General features: G+C 46.8%; 1 protein-coding gene across 1 annotated transcript; it reads left to right on the top strand.

Annotated features, from left to right (window-relative positions):
- The first annotated feature begins 2,769 nt into the window (after positions 1 to 2,769).
- LOC105811139 (chromosome unknown open reading frame, human C3orf84) lies at positions 2,770 to 12,841 on the top strand. Its single transcript, XM_012645305.1, has 4 exons — positions 2,770 to 2,877; positions 4,556 to 4,669; positions 11,962 to 12,018; positions 12,425 to 12,841. Exons 1-4 carry the CDS (start codon positions 2,851 to 2,853, stop codon positions 12,839 to 12,841), a joined length of 615 nt encoding a protein of 204 aa, XP_012500759.1. The 5' UTR covers positions 2,770 to 2,850.
- The last annotated feature ends 175 nt before the right edge of the window (positions 12,842 to 13,016 follow it).

Here is a 13,016-nt window from a genome sequence, read left to right as displayed (position 1 = left end):
GGCTGCCAAGCATGTGCAGCCCCGCCCCCAGGTCCCCCTCTGACCAATGGGATTCCTTCCCGTCCCCAGGGCCCCGCCCCCATCGCGACACGCGGCAAACGGTCTTAACGGTCCTAACGGTTTTAACGCTCCTCACAGTCTTAACGGTCCTAACGGTCTTAACCGCGCTAATTGCGGGCTGGGCAGGCGGCCTACATCGCGCCACACACAGCCACACACCACACCCAGCCCACGTTGCCTCGCATAGGACGTAACCTCACATCCCCACACTCACACCCAGCGGCCCACCTGCAGCCCACCCGGCATCCCCTTGAAAGCCCCGACACGCTCGCTTGTCGCCTGACCTACACTCCACTGCATGTGCCAAGAACAGCGAGGCCCGGAACCCCAGGGATGGCGAGGTGCTGCCTGTGAGAGCAGCATGTGGGCTGGACCTGGTGGCCAAGCGCCAGGGCATGGCTCAGAGCAAGGGCAGGGCAAAGGGGAGCAGCTGGGCGAGAGGCGCTGTGAGCAGATGGGGACACAGAACTGGGGCCCTGGAGGAGACAGAAAGGAGGAAAGAAATCGTCTGAGGCTCTTGGCCTGCTGGATGCTGGAGTGACCTAAGGGTGGGGACAGCGAGTGTAGGGCAGGCGGGATCTATTTAACTCTGCCTCTGGTGGTTGATAACTTAGAAAGCAATGAAACAGGATGAGATCACCAATGAAGGAGTATAGATGGAAAAGAGATTGGATTGAGCCCCAGGACACACAACTAGTTTAGAGTCCTTGGAGATGAGGGAAAAGCAGCCAAAGAGTTGGAGCAAGTGTTCAGGGACGGGGGAGGGACACCAGGAGAGTGAAGTTCTCTGGAAGCCACCTGGAACTGCTTCAATGAGGAGGAGATCAGCTGTGACAAATGCTGCTGGTATGTTGAGGAAGATAAGTGAGAATTAATTTTTCAGGAACAGTAACAGCGTAATGGGGACAAAAACCTGATTGGTGTATGGATTCAGAAAACCAGAAGGAGCGATTTGGTATACGCATACAATGGAAAACTACTAAGCAATAAAAAGAATTGACCAATTGATACCCACAACAAAACGGATAAATCTCAAAATAGTTAAGCATAACTGAATGAAAGCCAGACACAAAACAATACATACTGTATGATTCTATTTACATAAAATACTAGGAAATGCAAATCTATAATGACAGAAAGCAGAACAGTGGTTGCCTGAAGCAAGTGAGTGCCATAGGGAAAGACTACAAATGAGCAGAAGGAAACCTGAGGGTTCCGTGTTCCATGTTTCCATGTTCCATGTTTACTGTCTCGAAGGTGATGTTTCATAGGTATATACATATATCAAAACGTATCAAGTTGCACACTTTCAATATGTGCAGTTTATTGTGTATTAATTACCTAAACAAAGCTTTAAAAATAAATACAGATAGAGTTGTGAATTTAAAAATAAATACAGATAGGTTATAAGGAAGGTTTCCATTCTGCCCTTCCTGAAACCATTCCCCTTGCTCCCCTACCCAGGTGACTTTTATCCTGAGTTTGTTGCTTATCATTTCTATGCATGCTAGTGCTGTTTACTCATAGTTCATATGTGTGTATCCATAAAGAATATATAGCATTATTTTCCTTCTTTTTGTTTTTCAGAGATGGGGTCTGGCTCTGTCACCCAGGCTGGAGTGCAGTGGCAAGATCATAGCTCACTACAGCCTCAAACTCCTGGACTCCAGGGATTCTCCCACCTCAGCCTCCTGAGCCTCTGTGATTAACAGGCTTGAGCCACCTTGCCCAGCTCTAATTTTGCATGTTTGTATCATTTTATAAATGGCATATTTTGCACATCTTTCTATAATTTGACTTTTTGACTCAATATGTTTAAGATTTCTCTCTATGGATTCAAATATCTGTAACCCCTACATAGTAACCATAGTAACTCCAGTATTTCATTGTGTGACTATAGCCCAGTTTCCTCATTGTCTTGTTGGTAAATAAATACTTGCACTGCTTACAGTTTTTTCTCTACGCAGATGCTACAATGAACATTTTAATACCTGTGAGTCCCTGTGAGAGGATTACACTAGGGTAGACTTTCTGATTATTAGGGCTGGTGCCATTGATACTAGCAGGGTCTGGGTGTTTCCTACTGTTGAACTTTTTAGAAGCTGATTGCCAGCTTCTTTTGGTTAGTTAAGAGATGAACTATTCCTGTTTCTTTGTTAGAAATAAAAGAGAATCAGTCAATAATTCGCCCAAGGGTAGCTCAGAATGGAACCATGATGTCAAATCTTTGCATTCTCCTTCTTGTGCTCTTCTGTTATGCTCGCCTCCTTCACTCAGCCCTCGTAACATTCACCTGTCATGATCTAGTCACCACAAACTCTTAAGAAAGAAATAAGTTGACAGAGCCTTCTTCTGAAGCAGCAATTTTATCCTGAGAGATACCAACCCCTTTAACATTTCTTCTGACTCCATGGAATGCTTTCTAAATTTATATATATCCCTGGCAGTATGGATGCATAGTTTTCTAAATGCAGGATTTGCCTCTGAAATGTTCTTTAATATTTCATTGGCTGTGAGTCCATCAGACTCCACCGTTTATGTTTCTATATATAAAGGCTCTCCCAGATGGTTAAAGCCAGGGGGCAGATTTCTCTCATTGAGAAGAAATAGAGCAGCAAGGACAAAAGGGCAACAGGCCAGGTGCTGCCTCAACAAACAGCAGCATTGTGCAGTCATAACCTCCCCTTGTCACTAAGCAACAGGAAGTTGACCTCCAGAGATTCTCTTTCCTCAGACATAACCTCAAAAGGACAAGAGGAAAGTTTGCCTCTTCCCTCCCTTCCTGGAAAGATGCAAAGTGCTTTAGTAGGCTCCTGGGTAAGAATGTGCTTTTTTTTTTTTTTTTTTTTTAGAGACAGAGTCTCTCACTCTTTTGCCCGGGCTAGAGTGAGTGCCGTGGTGTCAACCTAGCTCACAGCAACCTCAGACTCCTGAGCTCAAGCGATCCTACTGCCTCAGTCTCCCGAGTAGCTGGGACTACAGGCATGTGCCACCATGCCCGGCTAATTTTTCTATATTTTTTTAGTTGTTCAATTAATTTCTTTCTATTTTTAGTAGAGACGGGGGTCTCGCTCTTGCTCAGGCTGGTTTCGAACTCCTGAGCTCAAACAATCCACCCGCCTTGGCCTCCCAGAGAGCTAGGATTACAGGCGTGAGCCACCGAGCCCTGCCGAATGTGCTTTATAGTTAATCCTGGCCCCTCACCCTCAGGTTGTACCTGAAATCTGAGTGAAGTGAGAAAGGTTGTATCCAGCATCCAGCCTAGCCTAGTGGAGGACCCTGAGCTGCCCACTTCCCCTCCACCATCCTGAAGTCACCCCTGGAGGCTGCCTAGTCTTCCTGACACTATGCCCCCTTACATCCATCCTGGTCTCCTGCAAGCCATATGAAACTCCTAGTCCTCTGGCCACCCCATTTTATTCCCAGTTTATTGTTTGATTCCCCCCTCCATGCCCTCCGCCAAACTTTTGGAATTTGACTGCTCTCTAGTCTGGGAACATTTTGAGGGAAAAGACTGTGTTTTTGTCCATCTGTATTTCCCATGCCCAGCTCCATGCCTGGAATACAGTAAAGGTGCAGTAAATACCGTTGAACTAACCTGGTTAGAGGGCAAGGGGTTCTTGACAGATAGTAGAGGAATGGACAGACAAGTAAAATGACTCAAGTCTTCAGTGGGATGAAAAGATAGGGGCTTCCTAGACCTGCTGAGGAGCCCACTGTGATTGTCAGAGGCCAGGCTCAGGGCAGGTTCCTCTGCTCAGAGTTATGACTGTGGAGGACCAGACAAGACACACCCATCCTCTGTACAGAGAACACAGGACAAGGAGGTTGGGCCATAGGAGTTCCCAGACAGGTGTCCACCTAATGACATTGGTACAGTATAGCCCCTTCCTGGACCCCTGATAGGTGTTCATTTCTGTCTTCTGCCAGTGCCTTTCTCTGAAATTGTCTCCAGAAGGTATCCTCCATTGGTGAAATTTTCTTTTTGGAAAGTTTATACCTTGCTTAGGTGCTCCAGTTTCAAGGGGTGCCCCTTTTACTCTAGAATAGCAGAGTGTGTGGCAAATGAGTATTCACAACTTTGTCAATAGAGGCAGAAGGAAGATGCATTGGACCTTCTCTCATCAGGGACCCTTGATCAAGGAGGATAACAAAGGAGACTTCTCAGATTTCTTAAGGAAGGGCTACACCACTGGATAGTGGCCCTGCCCACAAAACTCTGCTCTGAGTGAATGGTACCCCTTCCCCACACATGCATAGCCCACCCAAATGGGTCAATGCAGCTGAGGCCAATTGTCCTAATGATGCATGGAGATGCTTCTCTGCTGGCCCCTCTCCAGGAGTGTCCCAATTCCTCAGATTCTTTCTGTTCTGTCAGGAATTCCCATAAGGAGCTTCTGGCATAGCTTCCCTAGAAGCTTCAGATGGGGTCCTGAGGTCTAGGACCCCGGGTGGCAGTTTGAGTGGGGTTACCCTCATGCCTTTTTTACTATAGCACAACAGTGGCTTCTATGGGCACTACAGAAGCCAGTTCAAGAGTCAAAGTGCTGGAGAATACCGCCTTGCAGCCAAACCCCAGCCTCCAGCCATGTTCCTGCAGCGATGTCAGGTACAAGGCAGCCTTGAGGGCAGTGGGGGTGACTGGGCCAGTTCCTGCCTCTCCTAGGATCCAAAAGCATCATCTCCAACCCTTCCACAGCTGAATTGACTCCTGGGACCAGCAAATCCCTGGAACAGGCATGAAGTCTTGCCCCTCTTCCCTGAAATGTCAGATCTTCCCCCTACAGACAGGGTGAAGAAGAGTGGGTGCCAAACTGGACAGTCTTGCTCACTGTCCTTTCTAGATGGAGGAATGGTCAGGGCCCAGATGGGGTGGGTAGCCATGGAGAGAGAACCTCCAGAACCCATGACGTAAGCCTTGAATTTTGCTGAGAACGTCAGATTCCTTGATGCCACAAAAGCCTATGATCCAGCTGACAGGCAACCTAACAGTCCAGGGCCTGCTGGCAAGAGGAGGCATCCTCTGATCAGGGAAGTAGTGCAGGAGGTGACTGGGTACTGGCCTGCACATTTGGCCAGGGAAGACTGGAACATAAATGATGGCAGAGGCAGCCTAGAGTGGCTGGAACAGGCTTCCAGAGAATAGCAGAGGGATGCAGGTTTCGAGGCCCTTCACTGCTTACAGGCCTGGAGACAAGGAGCGGTATCGTGCACTGTAAGTCAGGGTCCCAACAGTAAAAAGCATACTCAAAACAGGAAAACTCAGGAGGGTGTATTTACAAAGGAGTAGGTGTGGAGGCCTCATGAAAAGGCAGTCTCACAGGCTGGTAACAACCAAGCGATCAGTACCACTAGGCAGTAAGGGACAAGGGGGAAGCATGGTTCTTAGAACTCAGAAGGAGAGAAAGAGGTGTGGATAGGGTCACACTGACAGGAGCAGTGATCCTGTATTAAGAGACAGAGCCATGTGGGAGCTGACTGGGACAGAGCCAGGAGAAGAAATGCCTCCTCCCTCTTTTTCTCCATCTCTCCCCAGAGCTCCCCAGTGGCCAGATCAAAGGGGCCTTGGTGATGAGTGCACTGAGGTCAGCCTCCTGAGCAAGAGCAGGGTGAAGGAAGGCCCAGGGAGACCTGAAGGGATGCCCAGAACATGCTTCACCCACTGCACCTTTGTGCTGCCCAGCCTCTTGCCAGGTCCTATTAATACTTGACTGCCATCTGGATTCCCCAGGAATTGCTTTTCCTGGCTGAAAGCAGGGTCCTGGAGGCTGCCATGTTGTGGAAACTGGACTTCTTTAGCATTTACAGTTTGAGAGTGATGGGGTCTGGGTAGTGCAGGGACAGAAGCAACCCACAGACTTCCTGCTGGATGTTTGTAGTAGCCCTCAGTGGCAGCTCTCCTTCCAGAGATTGGAACATATTCTCAATCTGTTAAACCTGTTCCACAGGAACAGACACGTAGGTGACATGTTTTGGCACTGATCAAGTGAGGACTTGATACATAAAGAATTTACTAGCATCATCAGCAGTCCCAAATAACATGATCTGTGTGTCATGGGCTCAAGTTGTATAAATGTCAAGTCTCATGGCTCCTTCTAAGTCTAAAGCTGTTTTAATTAATAGGACTACTCAGAGAAGGTGCACATTTTATTTTCTCATTGGTTGAGAGGTACTGGGTTTAGGCTGGCAGATTGCAGCTATTTTTTTTTTTTTTTTGAGACAGAGTCTCACTGTGTTGCCCGGGCTAGAGTGCCGTGGCGTTAGCCTAGCTCACAGCAACCTCAGACTCCTGGGCTCAAGCAATCCTACTGCCTCAGCCTCCCAAGTAGCTGGGACTACAGGCATGCGCCACCATGCCCAGCTAATTTTTTTTTTCTATATATTTTTAGCTGTCCAATTAATTTCTTTCTATTTTTGGTAGAGACGGGGTCTCGCTCTTGCTCAGGCTGGTCTCGAACTCCTGAGCTCAAACAATCCACCCGCCTCGGCCTCCCAGAGTGCTAGGATTACAGGTGTGAGCCACCGCGCCCAGCCAGATTGCAGCTATTGTCATCTAAAGCCTTTTCAAAACCTAGCATCCCACTCTCCTTTAGTTTGGGGACAGGTAAAAATTTTGTCCATGACATTCAGATGCAAGAAAATTCTTTTCTCTTTCTTTCTTTTTTTTTTTTTTTGGAGACAGAGTCCTCACTCTGTTGCCTGGGCCAGAGTGCCGTGGCGTCAGCCCCTCCCACAGCAACCTCAAACTCCTGGTTCAAGCGATATCCTCCTGTCTCAGCCTCCTGAGTAGCTGGGACTACAGGTGAGCACCACCACGCCTGGCTAATTTTTTCTATTTTTAGTAGTTCTGGGCTAATTTTTCTATTTTTAGTAGAGACAGTGTCTCACTCTTGCTAAGGCTGGTCTTGAACTTCTGACCTCAAGTGATCATCCTGCCTCAGCCTCCCAAAGTGCTAGGATTATAGGCGTGAGCCACCACGCCTAGCTGAAAATTCTTTTTTTGTCTTTTTCATTTCTCTTTCTAAACAAGATTAATCTATATCTAGCCTTCATCTGCCTGCCTCTTAGGAGATGTAATTCTGGTCCTGATTTGTGTTACTAACTAAGGTCAGACAAAAGTCTCAAACATTCATGATTGGGGGCAGGTCCTTCATCTACCACGCCATGATTGCTGTGCCCCTGCTGTTGCCCCATGCCTCAGTCTGCCACAGAGGCTCCTCTCTCAGCATCCCACTCACTGCAGACTGCCCAGCCTCCAGCGGAATCTTCAGCCCTCACACATGTAAACACTTCCCCCTCTACAAAAACCTACCTCTTTTCCAAGGCCTCTTAGGATGAAATCTCAGCCCTAACCCCACCTGTTCAGAAACTATGCGTTTTACCACCATGGTGGAAAAGGAGTCCTGAATGGTCTAGAAACAAAGATGCAGGTGACAATTTTCCTCAGGGAGAATACCCAGAACTGCCTGGGTGGAGAGGAAATGACTGTGCTTCCCACTGGGCTCCCACAGTTGTGAGAGAACAAAACTTGAATCAGGTGGAACTGCAAACTAGTACAACCTCTGTGGAAAGTAATATGGAGATACTTAAAGAGCTACAAGTAGAACTACCTTTTGATCCAGCAATCCCATCACCGGGCATCTACCCAAGGGAAAAAAAGACATTCTATAAAAAGACATCTGCACTAGAATGTTTATAGCAGCATAATTCACAATTGCAAAGATGTGGAAGAAACCCAAGTGCCCATCAATACGTGGGTGGATTAATAATAAAATTGGTATATGTATACCATGGAGTTCTACTCAGCCACAAAAAACAATGGTGATCTAGCACCTCTTGTATTATCCTGGATAGAGCTGGAGCCCATTCTACTAAGTGAAGTATCACAAGAGTGGAAAAACAAGCACCACATGTACTCACCATCAAATTGGTATTAACTGATCAACACTTATGTGCACATGTAGTAGTAACATTCATCGGGTGTCAGGCAGGTGGGAGGGAGAGGAGGGGATGGATATATCCACACCTAATGGGTGCAGTGTGCACCGTCTGGGGGATGGATATGCTTGAAGCTCTGACCTGGGTGGGGCAAAGGCAATATATGTAACCTAAACATTTGTACCCCCATAATATGCTGAAATAAAAAGTAAAAAATAAACAAATAAAATTTAAAAAAATAAATTGTCCAAGATAAAACGAAAAACAAATAAAAAAACCCCTCAAATCAATGGGAATCAACAGATTATCCTGCCGCTGCAGGAATAATGAATTTCCAGTCAGAGCTGCCTCCAACAACAAAGTCATCTGCATTCTAGGGCTGTGTACAATTCGGTAGCTGAGGATAGAGACAAAGGAGAAATTGGGGGGTCAATTGGAAATTGCTCTAGGCTCCCAGATTTTTCTAAAATTGAAACTTTTATTGAGATGATTATAGATTCATAAGCAGTTGTAAGAAGTAACAGAGATCTCTTCTACGTTTTGCCTGGTTTCCCCCGATGGTAACATTTTGCAAAGCTATAGTATAATATCAGGACCAGGACATTGACATTGATGCAATCACCAGTTCTGGTTCAGATTTCCCCAGTTTTACTTTACTCATTTGTGTTTGTGTATGTGTATGTGTGTGTGTGTGTGTGTGTGTGTGTGTGTGTATTAAGACCTATAAAATTTTATTACCTGTGTAGGTTCATGTAACTACCACTATAGTTAAGATATTGACCAACATCACAAGGATCCCTGGTGCTGCCCTTTTATAACTTCACTCACCTGTCTCCCACTTCTCCACCTCTCCTCCCCTGTCCCTAACCACCAATCTGTCCTCCATTTTTAGAGTTTTGTCACTTAAAAATGTTATATAAATGGAATAATACAGTAGGCAACCTTCGGAGATTGGCTTTTCTTGCTCAGCATAATTTCCTAAAAATTCATCCAAGTCGTTATGTGTATCAGCTGTTCATTTCTTTTCATTACTGAATAGTATTCCATGGTATGCGTGTACCAGTTTGTTTAACCATTTACCTATTAAAGGATATCTGAGCTAATTCCAGATTTTTTGGGTTATACAAATAAAGCTGTTATGAATGTGTACAGATTTTTGGGTGAACATAAGTTTTTGTCTTTCTGGGATAAATGCCCAGGAATACAATTAATGGATCATATGGTAGTTGCATGTTTAGTTTTTTTAAAGAAACTGCCAAATTGTTTTCCAGGGTAACTGTACCATTTTACATTTCTACCAGGAATGGATGAATAATCCAGTTTCTCTGCATTCTCACCAACATCTGGTGTTGTTTCTATTTTTAATTTTAGCCATTCTGTTAGATGTGTAGTGATATCTCATTGTGGTTTTAATTTGCATTTCCCTGATGTTTAATGATGTTGAACATTTTTTCATGTGTTATTTGCCGTCTGTATATCATTTTCAGTGAGGCTGCGTGTTGTTTGCCTATTTTCTAATTAGATTGTTTGTTATTTTACTGTTGAGTTCTGAGTGTTCTTTATATATTCTAGATACTAGTTCTTTGTTGGATATGTGGTTTGTAAATATTTTCTCCCAGGCTGTGGCTTGTTTTTCACCCTCTTCACATAGACTTTCACAGAGCGAAACTTTAAAAAGTTTTGATGAGGTCTAATTTATCAATTTTTTCCTTAATGGCTCTTGCTTTTGGTGTCAAGTCTAATAACTCTTTGCCTAGCTCTAGATTCTGAAGATATTCTATGCTTTTTTCTAAAAGGGCCCTGGGTTTTTTTTTTTTTTTTTTTTGAGACAGAGTCTCGCTCTGTTGCTCAGGCTAGGGTGCCGTGGCGTCAGCCTAGCTCACAGCAACCTCAAACTCCTGGGCTCAAGTGATCCTTCTGCCTCAGCCTCTTGAGTAGCTGGGACTACAGGCACGCGCCACCATGCCCAGCTAATTTTTTCTATATATTTTTAGTTGTCCAGCCAATTTCTTTCTAGTTTTAGTAGAGACGAGGTCTTGCTCTTGCTCAGGCTGGTCTTGAACTCTTGAGCTCAAACGATCCACCTGCCTCGGCCTTCCAGAGTGCTAGGATTATAGGCGTGAGCCACTGCGCCTGGTCGATCCATGGGTTTTTAATCCCCATTGTATCAGCTTGCTTTATGAGGAATGAGAGGTAAGGCCGGTCAGCTTCCAACCTTCTTTGGGCTTTCATTCTGCTTGGAGACTGCTACCGGCTATCTAAGGCAGGAGGTCCTAAGAGGGGAGTTTGTTACAGATACATACAACAGGCTCTACCCTGAAGATTCTGGTTCAGGGCTCAGAGATAGAGCCAGCCCCTGCGTTTTATCTGGGAACACGCTGTCAGCCATTGATCATACCTCCAACCCAGCCAAGCCTGAACTCACCAGATCAGGCCACTTCAGGTCTGCAACAGGAGAAGCTGAGTGGCTGGGGAGGGGATCACTCAGGGGGCAGAGGCCAAGCACAAAGGCAAGAAGATGGTCTTGGGAGAGATTCCTGACAAGATTTGGAGGCCTAAGAGATAGTCTTTCTCTGCCTGGAGATAGGGCAAGGCTCTCTGGCCCTAATTGAGCCAAAGGAAATACCCTGGTCCAGGACCTTCTATTCCAGTTCATTGATTTAACAGCAAACATTTATTGAGCACAGTGCCAGGCCTTGTTCTCAGTGTTGGAGTTACAGATGTGAGCAAGGCAGACAATAACCTTTTCCCACATGTTTATGTTATAATGGGGGGCATCAGATGATAGGCAACATCATAATATGGCAACATATCATCAGATGATAGGCAACATCATAATAATCACATAGTGTGTTAGGAGGTGGAAAATGCAGAGTTGGGGTGATGGGACTACTGGCATAGTGCTCAAGGAAGGCCTCTCGAGGGAGGTGAGAGGGAACTATATGGCCAGCAGAAGGAACAGGTGGTGCTAAGGCCTGAGGTGGGAGTACCCGGTGTACCTGAGGAAAAGTGGGGAGACCAGCATGTCTGGAGGTAACAGAAGGACCAATATCATAATGGGTCTCATGGACCACTATGATGACTTTGGCTGTTACAAACAGGACAAACTGTTGTGGATTTTAAACAAACTGATGTGGTCTAATTTATGTACTAACAATTATTCTGGCTGCTAAGAGGACAATAGACTGGAGGGGCAAGCTTGAAAGCAGGGATTCCAGGAAGGAAACTGTTGCAATGAGGAAAGTGGCTTAGACCAGAAAAAGCAGAGGGCATGCTGAGAAGGGGTCTGATCCTGGATACATTTTGATGGAAGTATCAGGATTTCCTGGCACATTCAATGTGTGGGGTATGAGAAAAAAGAATCAAGGGGACTTGAGGTGTTTGGCAGGATCTAGCCGCTGTGGCCTAAGCTGGTGAGGCTCTAGATGGAGTGGGTTTGGGGGTGATCCAAAGCTTATTCATGTGTTTGGAGATGGCCCATTAGGCATTGACATGGAGGTGTGGAGTAGGCAGTTGTTACTCCACATTGAGTCTGGAGTTCATGAGAGAACGTAAGCTAGAGATAGAAATTTCAGTTTCCAAATGGCATTTAGGGCCAAGAGCCTGGGTATGCTGATGAAGGAGTAAGTGTGGACAGAGGGGAGGAGAAGACTGAAGTCCTGAGCACTAAAAGGCCCAACATGAAACTCAACCACTGCTCCCCTGATGGCAGGATGCCCTGGTAGATGCCTCAGCCCCCTCCTCAGTCAGTGGCTTCCTCTTCAGGGCAAGTCCCCAGATGAGATACCCCAAGAGTGAAGTGTTACTTTAATTTGTCTCTGCTTTTTCAGCGTGTTGGCAGTTTAGCAGTTCAGGGGTAGTGGCTCCTGGCAGCTTCCCTCCATTGTGGGCCCTGAGGTAATTTCTTGTGGGGGGAGTAAGCCTCATTTTCTCCATTCACCTTATTTCTCACTGTCTTTCAAGGAGCCAGCACAGCAACACTTCTTCTCCAAGCATGACAACCGCACTTCCTTCGACAGAGTGAGTGCTGAAGAGAGGAAGAATAGGCAGTCCCCCAGCCTCAGTTTAAGTCAGGACATAGCAGGTGGTAGGGTGAAGGGGATAAGATACTGAGGGAGGGCTCCTTATGCAAACAGAAGAGTGCCTATCTTCCCCACAACCTTTCTTTTCTGGGAAACGGCCCATTCCCCAAATGGAGGCACCTCTGTGTTGGTTTCCTCCACCAGCTTTCCTGACAATGTGCAAATATCCTGAGGGCCACTGACTTTCTGGGTGCTTCACCCTGGAATGGAAGGTATCACTAGGGAGGCAGGCCAAGGAGGCCAGGGTACAGGACAGGCATCACCAAACAGACTTGAAGTTAGGAGGGGCCCAAGGAGGTGCCTGGTGCCAGGACTGTGGGCCAAGGGCCCGTACCGTTGAGGAGGGCCCCTACTGCCTATTGCAGGGAATTGGAAGGCGAAAAGACCTGGAGCGTTTGTGGCAGCGACACACCTTCCTGCGTTGGGAACCCTGTGAGACGGAGTTTCGCCAGCAAGGGCCCCTGGAATCTTCCTACCAAGCTGATTTCCGGCCAGGCCCAGGACTCGGTGGCCTCCCCCAGCGCCTCGTCCACTTCGTGCAGGTCCAGCCTCCCCGAGCCAGCACCACCTACCAGCAGAACTTCTGCCAACCATCCCGGGGTGGTCACTGTGGTAGTGACAAAGTAGGGTCCCAGGCGCCAGTCACCAACACACTGCCTGACATCCTGGGGATCCCGAGACCCAAGCTGCTGCAGCACTACCTTCATGCTGGGGTCTCTGAGTGTCTAAACTGGTCCAAAGCATTAAACAATGACAGCTGACACAGCAGCTTATCTATACTTGCAGAAGTCTCAGAGGCTGGACAGCAGTGGTGTGCTGCCAGGCCCTGTGCCTGGCTCCCATGGCACTTGTGCCCATGGTGTCTGTGTCCTGGGCATGGGAGGTGCTGTCCAGGGAGCCCTGACACTGAGTGAGAAAGGATAAAGCCTGCAGGAG

Source organism: Propithecus coquereli, unplaced genomic scaffold, assembly GCF_000956105.1.
Source record: "Propithecus coquereli isolate 6110/MARCELLA unplaced genomic scaffold, Pcoq_1.0 Scaffold1, whole genome shotgun sequence".
Lineage (NCBI taxonomy): Eukaryota > Metazoa > Chordata > Mammalia > Primates > Indriidae > Propithecus > Propithecus coquereli.
This window is presented reverse-complemented; position numbering and strand designations above follow the sequence as displayed.